Raw genomic sequence first — 19,195 nt, 5'->3', positions numbered from 1 at the left:
TTTATACTCATTGATGTAAATTTTGCTATATTTTATACAACAAACACAGTATTATTTTAATATTGCACATAGAGAAAAATACCTGTTCCCCTCAAAATGAGAAGGGTTGGTGTTTTTATTCAGGCTTCTTGATTTAAAATACCTGCTTGATCCGTAACTCAGGCCATACGATTTCACCAAAACAAATATCCTAATTGTTGTCATCTTGAATAACTGTTTAGTGCACAGAATGTAGTCTCATTTGTTAAGAAGTGATTTAAGAGATTATTACTTCTGCATCTATCGGACTGACATGACCAACTCTTTGGTAAGGGAAGAGTAAGGGAACTTATTTTATATCTAGATAGAAGTTTTATTAAGGATACAGTATTAGGATTCATACGGGAAATAGTGGATAGATCACAAGAACGAGGCTCTTTCTGAGCCCTGCAGGAAGGAATATTTGCAGAACAATAAAGGACATGGTGGCTTCCTGGAGAATGTTGGCTGAAGACTGGGCCTTACTTCTGGAAAAGGCTCAGTGCTAGAGCTAAGTGAGCATCAGTATGCCAACACAGGCAAGAAAATCCTGCAAGAGGCAGACTTGGTTCTTAGGTCGGAACAGGCTCTGCTTCAGAACTTGATCCAGTACCCAATTCTTTTCTGCTTCAGCTTCCTTTTCTATAAAATGAGGGTAGTACTTATCCCACGAGTGAGCTGTTACGAGGATAAATTTGGCTTTATTGAATGTGCATGATTCCTGGAACCCATAAAGATGTCAAATTTAGAAGCCTCAGAGAGATTTCCTTTGCTCTGTGAATAACTAAATTTGGTTAGCTGGGGTGGGGTCTGTCTGGGTACTTTTCCTTGTGAAGAATTTTTCCCTCATTCTGGTCATCTCCTCCCCTCCTATAGAGGCACCATATATTTTTCTTGTCTCAGTTACCTATAGTGATAAAACACCCTGAGCTGAAAGGATCACTGGATAGGGCAGTCTCAATACAAAAGAATGTGGCAGAAGCTCAGGCTTCAGTGCACATCAGAATAGTAACTTCATGAGGGCAGAGGCTTTTGTCTGCTTTCCTCATTGCAGTATCCCCAGAACTTTGAGCAAGTGCACACTCGATAAATACTTGAAAGAATAAATCAATGTCAGACATCTGGTCTATGTCTCATCTTTCTACTGTTCTCAACTAAGAGATTCTTGTCATTCTACAACTTTCCTGAGCCTACTCTCCTTCTCCAAATATTCACCCTTCCAGGCACTGATTCCACCTCCCACATCAGAGCTTTTTCTCAAAGTAAATAACAGTCAACAATTAATAGCTTCATAACTTTGGAACAGTGCAGTTTCTTTGGTTTAAGCAGCATTGTTTCCATCCTCCAAACAAAAATAAATTTTGAGAAAAGATGGAGATGGTTTGGGACTGGGGAAGAAGGGAATGGAGGAAGTGATTATTTGAGGGCACATTAACTATTTGTACGAAGTAGGATATCTTAGTTAAATTTGGCTAGATAGGAAGTAGGTATCATTAAACGGATGTCTGTTAGAATCTTGATTTTCAAATTAACTAGATAGTCAGAGTTACTTAGACTGAGCAAGGGTGATTACAGTCCTATGTCACTGAGGGAGAATGGCGAAAGGGCAAGGGAAGGCTGGCAGGTAGAGCTGGAATTTGTCTGCTAGCAATAAACCAGTGGTTCCCAAATGTAAGCCTGCATCAGAATCATCTGGAGGGCTTGTTTTTTGTTTGTTGTTGTTGTTTGTTTGTTTTTGTTTTTGTTTTTTGAGACGGAGTCTCGCTCTGTCTCTAGGCTGGAGTGCAGTGGCGTGATCTCGGCTCACTGCAACCTCAGCCTTCCAGGTTCAAGCGATTCTCCTGCCTCAGCCTCCTGAGTAGCTGGGATTACAGGCATGTGCCGCCATGCCCAGCTAATTTTTGTATTTTTAGTAGAGACAGGGTTTCACCATGTTGGCCAGGATGATGGTCTTGATCCCTTGACCTCATGATCCGCCCACCTCGGCCTCCTAAAGCTCTGGGATTACAGGCATGAGCCACCACACCCAGCCAGGAGGGCTTGTTAAAACACAGATAGGCCGGGCGTGGTGGCTCAAGCTTGTAATCCCAGCACTTTGGGAGGCCGAGGCGGGCGGATCACAAGGTCAGAAGATCGAGACCATCCTGGCTAACACGGTGTAACCCCGTCTCTACTAAAAATACAAAAAAAAAAAAATTAGCCGGGCGTGGTGGCGGACGCCTGTAGTCCCAGCTACTCGGGAGGCTGAGGCAGGAGAATGGCGTGAACCCAGGAGGCGGAGCTTGCAGTGAGCCGGGATTGCGCCACTGCACTCCAGCCTGGGGGACAGAGCAAGACTCCGTCTCAAAAAAAAAAAAAAAAAAAAGAAAAAAAACACAGATAGCTGGGCCCATCCTCAGAGTTTAGGATTCAGTAGGTCTGGCGGAGTCCTGATAGTCTGCATTTCTAGCTTGGCCAGGGGATGTTGATGTTGCTGGTCCCAGGACCACATTTTGAGAACCACTGCAATAGAGGGTGTGCATGAAGATACAACAACAATTACCTAATGGTCCTTAGCTTTGTTCAGTTGTCCCCCACAGGTTGAAGCAGTGTTCAAGGGCAAACAAAAACTTTCTCTCTCAGCCACCTCCATAAGTTCCATAGTTTAACAAAGCAAACTCTCAAAAAAGGAGGAAGTTAGAACTGCTCCATTTCCCCTTATAGCAAAGGCATGTGTATTTCACAACTGCAATCAGCTTGAATAGCAGAGGCTGGAAGGCTCTCCATGTCTTTACTGAAGCCACCTCACTAAGTCACACAGACATGCTGCTAATTCACTGCCTTGGCCAGCACGTCTGAAAATAAATAGCACCATTATAGGCCCTTTCATGAATATACAGCATGTGGCCTCTAAATTGGCCAAGGAGCTGGCTATGCTGGGGCAAATAACTTAGATAAATCACAAATCAGAGCGGAGAAATGAGGTGTTTTTAATCAACAGCATCCAACAATGTGTGTTGAGTTTAATTGAATCCAGGTAGAGGAGGAAGTGGGTGCAAGAGCTCGAAGTACGCTGAGAATACAGTTTTATTTTGAAATTCCAGGAGACTTAGAAATAACATGTTAATGATGAAAGGAGCCCTGAAGAGACTCTATTTTTTTTTTTTTTTTGAGATGGAGTCTTGCTCTGTCGCCCAGGCTGGAGTACAGTGTCATGATCTCGGCATACTGCAACCTCTGACTCCCGGGTTCAAGCAATTCTCCTGCCTCAGCCTCCCAAGTATCTGGGATTACAGACATGTGCCACCATGCCTGGATAATTTTTGTATTTTTAGTAGAGATGGGGTTTCACCATGTTGGCCAGGCTGGCCTCGAACTCCTGACCTCAGGTGATCTGCCCGCCTTGGCCTCCCAAAGTGCTGGGATTACGTGCGTGAGCCACCATACCTGGCCCTGAAGAGACTCTTAAGATAGTTTCATAATAGTTTAAAAAGTTGTGTGTGTGTGTGTTTACAATTTCTGTCATAAATCTATGGCAACCACAGCACAAACATTTTAGAAAAAGAAAAAAAAAAACAACTCTAGGTTGAGTGTGGTGGTTCATGCCTATAATCCCAGCAATTTGGGAGGCTGAGGCGGGAGGATCACCTGCATCCAGGAATTTGAGACCAGCTTGGACAACATAGCATGACTCATCTCGACATAAAATTAAAAATCAGGCATGGTGGTGCATGCCTGTAGTCCTGGGTACTCTCAGGGGACTGAGGTAGGAGGATCTCATAAGTCCTGGAGTTTGAGGCTGCAGTCAGCTGTGATCTCGCCACTGCACCCACCCTGGGTGACAGACCAAGACCCTGTCTCAAAAAAGAAAAAAAAATTCTATTTTCCTACCTCTCTAACATAACTGTGAATAGTAGTGTTTCCTTCTAGTTTTTAAGTAACTATTTAAAAACATGGAAGGTTTTCAAATGATATACTTAGATTTAAATACATTTTTAAGCTTATACTCATATAATAAGCATAGTAACTAAAAGAATGTTCTCTGGAGTCAGATAGTCTTGGGTTCAAATCCTCCAGACATTTCCAGCCCTGAGTTTTGCATTTGTTAAATAGGGATGATAAACCTGGTTCATAGCATTGCTGTGTGGATTCAATGAAGTGCTTATCAAGTGCTCAGCCCAGAACCCTGTGTAATATAAGCACTCAGTAAATAGTGGCATCATTTTCTGTTTTCACACACAAAAAATGAGTCGACCTTCTGCAATCCTAATAATCAGAAAGTTCTTCTTAATGGCCAGAAGTATACCTATTTCTAGTCTATGCATTTGGCAAAATTTCATTCCACAAATTGTTTGGTGGTCCCAGGAGCTGCTTTCAAGATCTTCTCTGACCAGCTTGTTGAGAGCTTTTGTTATCTGTGTTTTCCTCAAAGATTAGACTCATCAAAGACATGTGAAAGCCAAAACAAAGGAATGACCATTGGTGCTCAGAGTGAGAGAGATTGGTTTAGTTGTTTAGCCAGGCTATGTGGCTTTGTTCCCAGACCACAGATTATAACCACACCATTGTTGGCACCACATATAGTCATTCTGGTAAACTAGATATGGGTTGCTAGGGACATGGGCAAGAAACCACGGGTGGGGAGGTGTGGACCTCTCAGCCCTGCTCTCTCAAGCCTGGCCAAATTCACATCTGCAACGGGGACTTTGTTTCTGTTCCAGACCTGTTTATCCAACTGTCAACTTGACATCCACTTGGAGTCCTCATGAGAACCTCAAACTTAGTATGCCCAAATGAAATTTTCAGCCCACCAGAAGGTAACCATACTGTCTTGAGTCTTACAGTTACCCTGTAAACAAAGGGATTAACTTTACTAGACAGCCACTTCCTTCCCATAAAGTTAAGAAAAGAACCCCTCAATGCAACTGTTGGTTTTGCTTAACAAATAAATGGATTCTCGGTTCTTCAGGATAGTTACAGATAACAGTGGGCAGAATAGCCAGTTAATTCAATAACTCCTTAAAATTGTGGAAAGTATTTTGTACACTTTCTTTATATCACTGCTTAGAGTGTTAATTGGTAAAATAATCTGAAGGACTAATACACAAACATTTTCACCCAACAATTCCAATTCTAGGACTTTATTCCACAGATATATTTATACATGTATGAATTCATATGTACAGTTTTCTGAACATTTTTTATGCTGGCAGAAAACTAGAAACAACAGAAATGAATGAAGGAGACTAGTTAAGAAATTATTGCCCAGTTATATAGTAGAATACCTATGCAGCTGCAAAAAAAGAATGAGAGAATTATTATGTATTTGTCTGTTAAGTGAATAAAGCAAAATGAAGATCACCAGCAAACAGATAAGCAAATTGTGGTATTCATACAGTGGAATACTCCTCCATAATAAAAAGGAATGAACAATGGGTGAACACTGCAACATAGATGACTCTCAAGTACTGTATTCCCATTTTTGTAAATAAAAATGCGGGAAAAAATGTATACACGTATTTGCTTATAAACTCTATATGCACAGAAGGAAACACAAGAAATTATTACCCCGGGAGGCGGAGCTTGTAGTGAGCGGAGATTGCGCCACCGCACTCCAGCCTGGGCGAGACAGCGAGACTCCGTCTCAAAAAAAAAAAAAAAAAAGAAATTATTACCCAGATTGTCTATTCAGAGGGAACGGGGTACCTGGCAGACAAGAGTAGGAGGGAGACATTTTACAATGTGCTTTTTTATACTTTTTATATTTAAAATTGCAAAATATATTACATACTCAAAAATAGAATAGCTTATATAACTATGTCTAAATATTTCATGTAGTTTTATTCTCTGGCTATTTTCTTTTTGATTTTTATATAATTTTTTAAAATCTACTTACATAGCCCAGGCACATAAATGGAAAGAAAAATATGCTTAAAATTAAGTCATTTGAAAAAACAATCAAATATTTAGATGTTTTAGAGCTAGTATGTTTTTGTTGGTTTCTGGTTTAGTTCTACATGGCATCAGACTAGCTACTCTATATGATTTCTGGACCTTTGCGATTTGTTGAGGTTTGTTTTATGGTCAGGGATATGGTCAATATGTAGATGTTTAATGTGTGCAAGAAGAATGTGTACTCTGAAGTTACACATAGTGTTTTCTGTATATGTCAATTAGCACAAGTCTGTTTATCATGTTCAAGTTCTGTGTGTCTCTGGGTTTTTTTTATCTGCATGATAGAACAGAAGTATGTTTGAAACTTTTACTGTAGTTGTGGATGTAATATTTTTCCTCTTACTTTTGCCGTTCTTGCTTTATGTATTTTGAGCCTATATTACTTGGTACTTACATATTTAGAATTGTTGTGTCTTCCTGGTGGATTGCCCTTTGATTATTTAGGAAATGTCTCTCTTCAGTAATACTTCTTAAAGTCCATTTTGTCTAATAGTACTATAGCTACCTCAGCTTTCTTTTGGCTAGGTTTCATAACTTTCTAAATTCTTTCACTTTCAGTCTTTTTATGTCCTTATATTTAAAGTGTGTCGAAAGAAAGAAAAAGAAAGAAAGAGAGAAAAAAAGAAAGAAAGAAAGAAAGAAAGAAAGAAAGAAAGAAAGAAAGAAAGAAAAAGAAAGGACACCACAATCTACCTATTTTACAAACATGTATATGTAACCCTAAACCTAAAATAAAAGTTAAATATAAATAAATAAAGTGTGTCTCTTCATGAAAACTTGCTTAGCATCATTAGTCATTAGGGAAATGCAAATTAAAAACACAATGAGATACCACCACATACAACATATCTAGTATAATGGCTAAAATTAAAAATACTAACAACAGGAAGTATTGTTGAACATATGGAAAAACTGGAACACTGATTATGGGAGTATACAACCACATTGTGAAACACTTTAACTGGTCATTTACCCAAGAGGAATGAAAGAATATATCCATATAAAGATTTGAACACAAATATTTATAGCAACTTTATTTGTAATAGCTAAAAACTGAAAACAACTCAAATGTCCATAGATGAATGGATTAAAAAAAAAACTGTGTTATATCCATACAATGGAATACTCCTCTATAATAAGAGGGAGTAAACTACTAATACACAGTGCAATATAGATGGATTGCAAAATAATTCTGTTGAAAGAAGCCAGACCAAAAAAAGATATATATTTTATGATTCCATTTATATAAAACTCTAGAAAATGCAAATAATCCACAGTGACAGAAAGCTTATTAGTAGTTACCAGGAGAAGGAGGGTAAAAATTAAGACGGGGCATGAAGAAACTTTTTTATTGTAGTAATGGTTTCATGGGTCTATGCATATGTCAAAGCTTATCAAATTGTATACTTAAAATATGTGCAGTTTATTGCCAGCTAATTATACTCAATCTGTTTTTAAAAGTAAAATGTGCTTCTTATAAGTAACAATTTTTTAAAATGTAGTCTGATGACCTTTGTCTTTTAGAGAATTTAATCTGTTTACATTTAATAACTGATATAGGCCGGGCGCAGTGGCTCATGCCTGTAATCCCAGCACTTTGGGAGGCCGAGGAGGGCAGATCGCCTGAGGTCAGGAGTTGAAGACCAGCCTAGCCAACATGGTGAAACCCCGTCTCTACTAAAAATACAAAAATGAGCCGGGCGTGGTGGCAGGTGCCTGTAGTGTCAGCTACTCAGGAGGCTGAGGCAGGAGAATTGCTTAAACCCAGGAGGCAGAGGTTGCAGTGAGCCGGGATTGCACCACTGCACTCCAGCCTGGGCAACAGAGGGAGACTCCGTCTCAAAAGAAAAAAAAAACACTGATATATTTGGGTATAAATGTTCAATCCTACTGTGGGTTTTTTTCTGTTTTGCCCACTTGTTTCTTGTTGCTGTAGACATTACAACAATACATGTTTGACTTATTAGAATCCTAGTATTAATTAGTACTTTTACCATTTCCCAGATGATATAATATGGGCTTTAAAACACATGAAATCCGTTTACCCGTCATACCTTTTGTGTATCATTGATGTTTTAATTCTATGTATATTTTAAACTTCACATTATTACCATTATTATATTTATATTGTACAGTCACTGTCATTTAGATTTACTTATGTTTACTCTTTTGGTGTATTTCAATGCTTTCAGCACTTCTGTGTTTCCCTTTGGGATTGCTTTTCTTCTGCCTCAAAAACCCTCTTTACTATTTATGTTAGTATGGTTCTGCTGGTAATAAATTCCTCCATTTTTGTTTATCTGGTAAAATATTTTTTCCTTCATTATTTATGAAGGATATTTTCACTAGGTAGAAATTCCAGATTGTTAGTTATTTTATTTCAGCACTTCGAAGATGTCATTGCATTGGTTTGTGGATTTCACTTTTTCAATTGAGAAGTTAATTGTTGGTTGCATTATTACACTTTGAAGATAATGTGTCTTTTCCCTGGATGTTTTAAAGATTTTTCTCTTTGACTTTCAATAGTTTTACTATGATGTGTCTAGGTTTGATTTCCTCTGTATTGATTCTGATGGGCATTTAAAGAGCTTTATGAAGCTGCGTCTGGTATTTTTGTCAGACAATATTTCTTTAAATACTACTTCTGCTCCAGTTTCATCTCTCCTCCTCCTTTGGGATCCAGCTGACATAGGTTACATCTGTTACTTTATGACTCAACACACTTTTCTGCAAAGACTCTCTTTTCTTTAAACACGAGAAACTAAATGGTTGCAGGTGTTCTCTTAGGTGATTATGCTGCTTCATCAGTAGATGGTGATTATATCAAGAAGGAAACTTACATGATGATATATAAAGGCTGGGGAGAGGAGATGTCTCTGAAGACGTTGAGAAATCCTTCTCTAGTCTTGCTGCTGGAACCCTCAAACACTAAGTCATCTAATAAATATTCTACTGTCTTCAGAGGAGTTTTCTAAGTGAAAGGGATTTGGGACTTCCCTGTGAGGAAGAAACATAAGTTCCATGCCTTCCTAATAAGGGGAAAACTTTTCTTTGTAGTCATGTTTCCACCTGTTGAATCTGTTTTATGGAAGTTGTACAGTTATGGCTTGTCTGTTTATGAGAAGAGATAGAAAATATGAGAAACAATAAAACCTGAAATCATCCATTGGGAGGCCACAGGCTGAAGAACTTACAAGGAATTTATTCTAGAATTTATGGCTGAAAATATGTATGCATATATGTATATGACTGTATAGAGATACAGTTATGGCTAGAGATAGAAGATGTATGTATAGATATATAGATATATAAAGTTTGCTACAGAAATTCATTTTGTAGACTTTTAAAAGTGCACTTTACTAAAAGCATCCAAGAATGCATCTCAGAAAAAGCCTTAGATTTCTTTTATGTGGTCAACTCCAGGAACTACTCACTCTTGAGCTAGATGTGTGTTTTCAGACCTTATCCATGCAATGCACGGTGATCTAACCTTTTGATAGCTACATCATTCAAAGTCAGTTTTTCTACATGCAACAAATTTTTAAACCTTGATTTTTGTTTATTTATTTTGAGACAAAGTCTCGCTCTTGTCCCCCAGGCTGGAATGCAATAGCATGATCTCAGCTCACTGCAACCTCCACTTCCCAGGTTCAAGTGATTCTCCTGCCTCAGTCTCCTGAGTAGCTGGGATTACAGGCACCTGCCACCATGCCAGGCTAATTTTCGTATTTTTAGTAGAGACGGGGTTTCACCGTGTTGGCCAGGCTGGTCTTCAACTCCTGACCTCAGGTGATCCACCCACCTTGGCCTCCCAAAGTGCTGGGATTACAGGCTTGAGCCACCGTGCCTGGCCTAAACCTTGATTTTTAAAAAATACTACTCTGCCCTAACCTTGTAACTTAGGAAGTTTGGGGACAGGGGTGTGTAACAACCTTTCACTGCTTATTTGATGTAAATCATTTCTAGTCCTGAAACAATGGCTATTTTGCAAGGTTTAATTATACTGTATGTTGTGGTTGCATCCACATGTACACCCACAAATGTCTGTAATTAATACTTATTACTAGCTTTGTACTTTACACTGTATTCGTGGAGTGTTTTACAGTCGTTTGTTACCAAGAGTGAATTATATATTTGCTTTTCTTTACCCCACCCCTTTCACTATTGCTTAAAACATGTCAGATTCAGGAAAACCTCGAGACCCAAACCTCTTTCAATGCTTATGGACAAAGTTTTTTTCCTTAAATCAGTTTTAAAATCCATCCAGCCATTTTGGCTGCCGGCCATACCAGCAGATAATGAAAGAATTTTCCTTGAGGGTCGAAAGCCAGGGAGAAGCCTTCCAGGGCTGTTTGGTTTCCTAGTACAGCTGCTGGAGTAGCTCGTGGTGCTGATTGATCTGCTTGGAGATTCTTGTGCATCTTCGCCTGTTAGAGCTGGAAAGATGCTCAGGACTATACAGCCCAGCCCCTTTGGTTTACATACAATGAAACTAAGACCCACCTTGGCAACTAATGTGCTTAAACTCAAGCAAATGGCAAATGGCAAAACTCAGGACTCTGTCAACGAGTTTTCATTCTTTTCTTTTATTCTTCTAGACACATATTTTATAAAGAAATGAGGCAGCATGATGTTTAAAATACTGAAAGTGAGAATGAGAAAAACTGATGTCTACATATCATGAAATGATTTAAAAGTTTAAAGTGCATTGTCTTCTCCATCAAAGCTTCTTTTACTAATTTTTTTCTCAAAATCTGGCTCAGAAATCTTGTTTTAAAAGCTCCCTAAACTTTCCTAGGCAGAATTAGTAACTCCTTCCTCTTTGCTCACAAGGAACTGTGCATATTCCTGTAATAGAATACTTACCATATTATATTATAAGTATTAAATTATTCATCTGCCCTCCTCCCACCTACCCACTGGATCAGGCTTCCCAGGAGCAGCAACAGAGAGCCCAGCAATTTGTGTGTTCTCAATGTGGAATGAATGAATGAATGAATGAACCAACCATTCCTTCACAGTCTTGCACTATCAGTGAATCTTATGCTTTATTGGACATAAAAATCACGTGGAATTGCAGACTTAAAATACAGTTTTCCAGGCCATACCACAAAAGATGCTAATACAGGACTGGGGTGGATCCAGGAATTTGAATTTTTATCTAAGTAGCTGTTGACTTAATGGAAATGATCCAGCAGCCACACTTTGCAAGCTCTACTCTATGATTAGTTGCGGTTTGTAGTCCCAATTGTATATCATAATTATCTGCTGATCTGAAAAATACATAGAGCTTGTTTACCCACTCCTTACCACCAATCCATCACCACCATTCTGACTCCTTAATCGCAATGGGTATTGACATTTTAAATAAATCCCAAGGCTCCCTTCTGGGAAAATAAAGAAGATAATGTTTATAAACTATTTTGAGTTCCCTAGAAGAAGGGTATCTTAGCTCATTAAGGAAATATTACCATGATATAAATCTAACATCATGAAACTTATCTTGGACATGTCAAATTTGGTCTGAGAATCAAATGTAGAGGAAAATAAAACCCACACACAGTGCCTGCTGGAAACGGAACCTCTGCAAACACCTGCTTGGGCTGTGTTCCTTTTTGTGGAGACACATGTCCCCCTTCACTAGGACCAGGGTAGAGATGAAGAAGGTTGATTTGGACATTGGGGTGCTATATGTTCTTTTGGGACTGAAGTTCCATATTAGGAAACTTAATAGCTGACATTTACATAACTTTTGAACATCCCAGGTAGTATGCTGTGTCTGCACACTATTTTATATATATGCAATTTGTTTGTTTGTTTTTCTTTTTGTTTTTGTTTTGAGACAGGGTCTCACTTTGTCACCCAAGCTGGAGTGCAGCAGGCATGAACACAGTTCACTGTAGCCTCAACCTCCCAGGCTCAAGCAATCCTCCCACCTCAGGCCCCCGAGTAGCTGGGACTACAGGCACACACCACCATACCATACTAATTTTTGTATTTTTTGTAGGGACTGGGTTTCACCATGTTGCCCAGGCTGGTCTCGAACTCCTGAGCTCAAGTGATCCACCTGCTTTGGCCTCCCAAAGTGTTGGGATTACAGACGTGAGCCACTGTGCCCAGCCATATGGATTTTTTTTTAAATTATGAACTTACATAACTTCACAGGAGACAGACCTGAATGAGGTAGTTATTAAACTACTTTGTGACTATGGAAAGGATTTCTGATACTTGTAGTATATTTGCACGTATATTGTTATATTGTTGTGTGTTTGTATTTAGTTGCTCATACTATTTTTTACTGTAGCTTACTTCGTATGCAGGTATCCATGGGTCAACCTAATTTATGACATTTTAAATGGAAAAATGATATCCCATATATTTTATACTATTATTTGTTCAGTGTTCTTTCCAATGTGGGATGCTTTGGTTATTTCCAATTATTTGCTATCATGCTATCATATACAGAGTTCTTATGTTCATTTCTGCTCAAAATTATATTTTTGTTTGTATGAATTCCATGGTGTGTATTTCCCAAAGCGAGATAGTTAGATAAAAGAGTAACAGCAGTTTTATAGTTCTGGTTGCATATTACGGTATTACTTTCCAGACACACAGAGCCAATATACAACCCCACCAGGGGTGTGAGGCATGCTGGTTTTCCCACAGCTTGACCAACATGAAATTTTATCATTCCAGCCTATCTGTGCTAGCTTAATATGTATGTAGGGCCTCACTAGAGATATTTTATTTTAAAGTTCTTCAAATGATATGAAGCAATTCTTTTCCACGTGGAATGATTCACTATTTTCATTTTAAGGACAAACCATTCGTTCATATTTGACAGTTTTGAAGTGACAGGTTTAATTGCCTTCTGTATAATTGATTCTGTAGGGAGAGAAAATAGGAGTGCTATTAGGTATTGGGTTAGGCTCAAAGTGTCAAGGAAGAAGACTAGTTGTATAGTTCTGAATTAGGAAACTTGTATATGGAGGACTGGAACAGAAATACCAGTTGACCCTTTAAGAAGGGCTAGAGAACAGGAATATTCTGATTTCATGATGACAAAAATACTAGAGTTTTGACATAGGACAACAGATCTTGCTTCAAAATGAAAGCAAGACCCTGTCCTTCCTGCCTCTTTGATCCTCTCACAGTGCCACTTTCCTTCCTGAACATTTTCAGATATTCTTATTTCAGATAGACCACTCTGGTCTATAATAGGACAAGTTTCAGAATGGCCGTGAAACTAAGACATGTTATTTGAGAGCTCTTGAGGGAAGACCTGGAGGCAGCAGTCTCAGGGGAAGTCAGTCTTATCTGTAAAAAGGTCAGCTTGATCACAGAAAAGGGCTTTGGCTTGGTTGTGTTGGCCCTCCATGGCTTACGATCCTCGTTTCAAGTAAGCAAATAAATGATTGCAGTGTTGGTTTGAGTCCTATGGCGCCAAACACAAGAGACATTGTTGCTCATGCAATACAGACCTTTTGTTTTGGACAGTAGTCTAATCTGCTGATTTTTTAAAAATTGGTGACTGTCCAACTTATAATTAAAATCAGTCTATCAAGCACTTGGAGACAAAATCTGAGGTTATCCTTTCATTCCTAGTTGTCACACTAATTTTTTGCCTTCACTTTTGTCTCTGTAGAATATTTACACATACACCTATCTATCTCTATCTATTTAGATATAATTTATATACTACAAAATTCACCCATGTGTACAGTTCAGTGATTTTAAATGTATTCGCAGTCATCACTACAATCCATTTCAGAACATTTTCATTACTCCAAACAGAAACCCCAAACTCATTAGCAGCCACTCTCCATTTCTCTACAATATCCCCAACCTTAGGTGACCACAAGTCTACTTCCTGTCTCTATAGATTTTGCGATTCTGGGCATTTGATATAAGGAATCATAGAACATGTGGTCTTTTGGTTTAGCTTATTTCACTTAGGATAATGTTTCCGAGGTTCATTTATGTTGTGGTGTGTATATGTACTCTCTTCCTTTTTATTGCTGAGTAGTTTTCCATTGTGTGGATATACAACTTTTTGTTAAGTCACTCGTCAGTTGATGGACATTTGAATTTTTTCCATTTTTTGGCCTTTATGAATAAGGCTGCTATGAACATTCATGTGTAAGTTTTTGTGGGGAAGTGTGGTTGTCTTTTTTTTTTTTTTTTTTTTTGCAACAGAGTCTTGCTCCGTCGCCCAGGCTGGAGTGCAGTGGAGCAATCTCAGCTCACTGTGACCTCCGCCTCTCGGGTTCAAGCGATTCTCATGCCTCAGCCTCCCAAGTAGCTGGGATTACAGGCACATGCCACCACATCTGGCTAATTTTTTTGTATTTTTAGTAGAGATGAGGTTTCACCATGTTGGCCAGGCTGGTCATGAACTCCTGACCTCAACTGATCTCTGCCCACCTCAGCCCCCTAAAATGCTGAGATTACAGGTGTGAGCCACCACACCCTGCCAGAAGTATGTTTTCATTTCTCCTGGGTAAATACCTTTGAGTAGAGTTGCTGGGATACATGGGAGCTCTCTTTAAATTTTTCAGGAACCGCCAGATGGCTTTCCAAAATGGCTGCACCATTTTATATTCCTACCAACAGCATATGCATGCTCCAGTTTCTCCACATCCTTGCAAAGAGTTGTTATTGCCCGTCTTTCTTGTTATAGCCAGCCTAGTGGTTGTGAAATGGCATCTCATTGTGGTTTGATCTGCATTTCCCTCACGGCTGGTAGAATACTTACTTCCTATCCTAGTATTTCCTTATACTTTTAAAAAATTAAATAAAGAAAATGCTGTAGAAAATTAAGGAGCACAATTTGTCCCTACCGCTACAGCTTCCTCTGGTGTTTCACACTTCCTTGCCTCATCCTGTAACGGGCCACCACTAGGATGAATGTGCTTCAGCCTTATTCTCCCAGTCTTCTCTCCATTTGTCATTCAGAATCCTGGGAAAGAGAGATACTTGTCCTGCCGTGAGTTATGTGCCCACTCTTTTGATTTGTGTTTCTGCCTAGACAGTGCACAGCATGAGTGTTGGCATCTTGAAAGGAAACTAGGGTGCTCCTGAGGGAGAATAGATGCCAAAGTTGGGACAGAAGCCCAGTTTCCTGCCTCTCTAGGTGTAACTCATTGCCAAGGTCGGGAGCAAAGCGAACCAGGTAGGAAACCTCATCATGCGGGGTAGTTAATAAGTATGCCCTAGCACACGTTTTCACAGAGAAAACATAGTAAGCTTCATTTGCAATATTTAAGTATTACATTTAAAGTTATAAGGTTTAAAAATTTATATATACCCTTGTTGGATACAAAGCATGTTTAAAATATATGACCTCATTTGATCCTCAGTAATCTCTGTTAGTTTCTAATTATATTCAGTAGTGGTATTGGTATTGTATGTTTTGGCCTCATTGTGGTTTAAATACACTTTTGTGAACTAGCCTGAGAATCCAACCACCAACACAATGATGTAATGAGAAAACGTGCTCTGAGTTCCAAACAAATGGCTAACAGATAAGTGCTCAGAAGTCAACCTGTTTGTAAGCTGGGGTATCACTGGCCAGCAGTCACATGCCAGCAGGTGTGAGTAGACAGTGGGGAACAACTTCCTCTCACGTGTGTGGCTCCCTAAAGTGTTGGCTGAGCATTGTCCACATGGGTGATGCAAAGGATCACTCCACTAGGAGCAGTTTGGAAAAAATACAATCACTGGGAATTCCTGTAGCATTGAAGGTGCCTACAGGGAGATAGAAGTATTCATATAACAGTTCTCTGGTGTTCTCTGTTGTAGCAGCCAGTCAGCCTAAAGGGTTCAGCTGCTTGAAATGAGAATGGCTGGATCAAAATGGCAGCTCAGGATTTAAAGGATTCTAGTCAGAGACCAGACATCCTCACATAGAGAAAACTCTGAATGGCTGGGGGAGAAGGAGTCAAATGCCCTGGATCTTTTTCTTGGGCCTGAAAGTCCTCCTTCTGTCATCATCCTTCCAGTATTGGGCAGAACCCTGACTTCAGGCATCACGGCCTCTGTGAACTTCTGAAGGGTGTGTATTATCAGACAAAAACTGCAATGTCCACTAACAGGCCACTGAGGGTATCTTAGTCAGTTCTGCTCATCACCCAGCCAAGACCTGCGTTTTATAACATGATATCAAAGATTGCATCTAAAATTGTGATGATTTCTTAAAATAATCATTTCATTTAGATTTTTCTATTTTAATCCAAGGTATTCTTCAGCGGAAATAAGGAAACAGTTTACTCTCCCACCAAACCTTGGCCAGTACCATCGACAGAGCATAAGTACCTCTGGCTTCCCCTCTCTTCAACTAGTGAGTATGAGTTCCAGGTTTACTTAGCGATTGGTCAAGTGCAAAAGTGCCCAGGGTATGTGTTTGCCTCCTGTTCCTTAGATCTTCCTACCGTCACCTCACATTCTCCAGTCACCAGATCCTAACTCTGTGACTGTGTCTGGACATCAGACAATATCCCTCTCTCCCTCTGCCAACCAGTACTTAGGGTGCATAATAGAACCTCTGGGAGCTGTGGTTTTGATGTCTCTAGACTAGGTGGGCTTCCAGGTGACTCAGTCTCATCCAAATTATGGTTCATATTTGAGGGAGAAGGGCTAGCTTGAAAACTTACCACCATTTGTAGTATGCATTTTTTTGGAAAAGCGTATTCCAAAATCTGAAATGCCGAGTTACAGAGCTCCTTTTTGTAAAATCATTTTCTTGCTAGTATAATTTACATATAATAAAATTCACACATTTTTGGTGTACAATTTGGTGAATTTGGGCAATTTAGAGTCACTTAACCTTTACTCAGTCAAGAGATAGAATACTCCCTTTATCCTAAAGCGTTCTCCAGTGCCCTTTTACAATCTCCTCTCCCCATCCTCTCCCCAGGCCACACCCTCCAACTCACACAATCTCTGATTCACTTCTGTCACCATAATTTTGCTCTATCTGGAGCTTCATATCCTGTTACAGTATGTACAAACCTTCTTTTTTTGAGACAGGGTGTCAGTCTGTCACCCAGCCTGGAGTGCAGTGGTGTGATCTCGGCTCACTGCAACCTCAACCTCCCAGGGTCAAATGATTCTCCTCCCACCTCATCCTCCCAAGCAGCCGGGACTACAGGCGCATACCACGACCCCTGGCTAATTTTTGTAATTTTTGTAGAGACAGGGGTCTCGCTATGTTGCCTGGGCTGGTCTTGAACTCCTGGGCTCAAGTGATCCTCCTGCCTCAGCCTCCCAAAGTGCTGGGATTACAGTGAGCCACTGCACCTGGCCCTAAACCTTCATTTTTAAAACACATTTCCTCTTAAGTTGAAGATTGCCTACATTTTTATATCAATGCCAATTGTTGAGTGTGCCTATATGTGTTATATTATTTGAGCACTAAATGCCAGATGTGTGCCAAGTGAGATAAATCTGACAAATGAGATGGTTTGTAAAACCAGAAGTGAATATTCACTTCCTTTGTGAGAGACCTCCAGCCCTCCTGTGCTCACTTCCTCACACAGCACAGCAGCACTCTCTTGCTGGTTCTGGTGGTTATCTTGAAGAAGTTAGGTTATTTTTTGTTTCTAGTTATTACTTCAAAACCACTTCTGCTCTTAGAAATTTTGTAACCTTCCACTCAGTTTCCGGTAACCGCCATTTTGTCTCCTGTAACAATTTACACGCCGGGTAACTGTGAATCTTTTAAAGGTATGTTTTACTGGAGTGATTTCTGGTTATTTCAGAAGGATAATTTGTGTGTTGCGTCATTAATGAAATAGTAGTACTAAAAAACCTATGGCATCTTTTACTGCAAGAGGTAACTTTCCATGCCATTTTTTCAGAAAATCTACTTATGACTTCAGTGGCTTGCTAGACTGGCCTTTTTATTTGTACTTTTCCTGTGTTTCAGAATTGCAGAGTATAATAAAACCATATTGCATATTGTGCATATTGTGTCCATTTTCAGGTATATTAGATAAGCTTTACACCAAGATAAATTAGATATGCTTCTTGGTTTAATTTGTGCTAATATATATTTAATTGAAAATCAAAAAAAGATTTTTTTAATTGACTGAAGTTGTATTCCAAAATATGCAAAATTTAGTTTAAAATAGATTGGATACACTTTTAAATTTTAAACAAGGTAGAGGGTTTAGTGCTTTGCTTTTTTAAAAAGTAAATGAAGGCTGCAGCTTTCTGCAGTAGTTGTCTTGGGAAATAGTGTGGACATCCCTCCTAAGGAAGTTTAGCTAACAGGCTTTAACCCTTTCTCTCCATACCAGCTTTTACTTTTTTTTTTTTTTGAGATGGAGTTTAGCTCTTGTCACCCAGGCTGGAGTGCAATGGCACCATCTCAGCTCACCACAACCTCTGCCTCCCAGTTCAAGCAATTCTCCTGCCTCAGCCTCCCGAGTAGCTGGGATTACAGGCATGTGCCATCACATCTGGCTAATTTTGTATTTTGAGTAGAGACAAGGTTTCTCCGTGTTGGTCGGGCTGGTCTCTAACTCCTGATCTCAGGTGATCCGCCCGCCTAGGCCTCCCAAAGTGCTGGGATTACAAGCATGAGCCACCGTGCCGGGCCACCAGCTTTTACTTTAATGCCACAGCCTTAAATTTTCTTTCAGGAGAAATTATTTTATGTAAAGTTACAAAGGAAAATAATGCTTAATATTTGTAAGCATTCGTTTGGTAGTTTGCTGCCTCCTCAGTAAGTTTCCATGAAAGTGAATTTTGATGAATTACTACATTAGCTGGGTGGTGAAGTTAACATGTGGCTTAGCTGTCCATTTTCTAAGAGAAGATATCAAGAAAATAGCAACAATAAGTAAAATTGTTAAATTATGCAAGAATCACGTATTCCTACCTGTCATCATTTAGTCTTGGTTCTATTTGCATGTGAATATCCTTTAAAATATATTACTCCCAGTTATTCCTCTTTACTTTTCTGAACCTCTTTTCCCATCTCTTGACTTCAACTTCAGTATATGGCCTATGTTCCTTCTACCTGGAGAACGGAGGCATGTGGAAGCCCAGAGGATTGAATTCTTTTTTTTTTCTTTTCTTTCTTTTCTTTTTTTTTTTTTAGATGAATAGTCTACTTAGGAAATCCCATCTCTGTAATGTTTACCTGGTGTCGTGTTGTAATGTCAGAATGAAGCGGCTGTTCTTCCCTTTCAGTTATCGTCCCGAATGAAGGTTCCCCAAAAGAAATCATCAACTTGCA

General features: G+C 39.3%; 1 protein-coding gene across 4 annotated transcripts in view; it reads left to right on the top strand.

The window, feature by feature from the left end:
- Positions 1-19,195, top strand: part of DOCK8 (dedicator of cytokinesis 8) — a 241,650-nt gene that overhangs the window by 35,564 nt on the left and 186,891 nt on the right. For 2 of the 4 annotated variants that reach the window (XM_055294375.2, XM_055294377.2), the window contains exon 2: positions 16,189-16,291. The exons of 1 other annotated variant lie outside the window; for it this stretch is intronic. In XM_055294375.2, the coding sequence (XP_055150350.1) occupies positions 16,189-16,291 (103 nt within the window). Of the gene's footprint in view, positions 1-16,188; positions 16,292-17,586; positions 17,677-19,195 lie in introns of those variants that run through there. One more of the 4 variants, XM_055294379.2, reaches the window with a different exon arrangement.

The sequence above is a fragment of the Symphalangus syndactylus genome, chromosome 9, assembly GCF_028878055.3.
Source record: "Symphalangus syndactylus isolate Jambi chromosome 9, NHGRI_mSymSyn1-v2.1_pri, whole genome shotgun sequence".
Classification (NCBI taxonomy): Eukaryota; Metazoa; Chordata; class Mammalia; order Primates; family Hylobatidae; genus Symphalangus; species Symphalangus syndactylus.
This window is presented reverse-complemented; position numbering and strand designations above follow the sequence as displayed.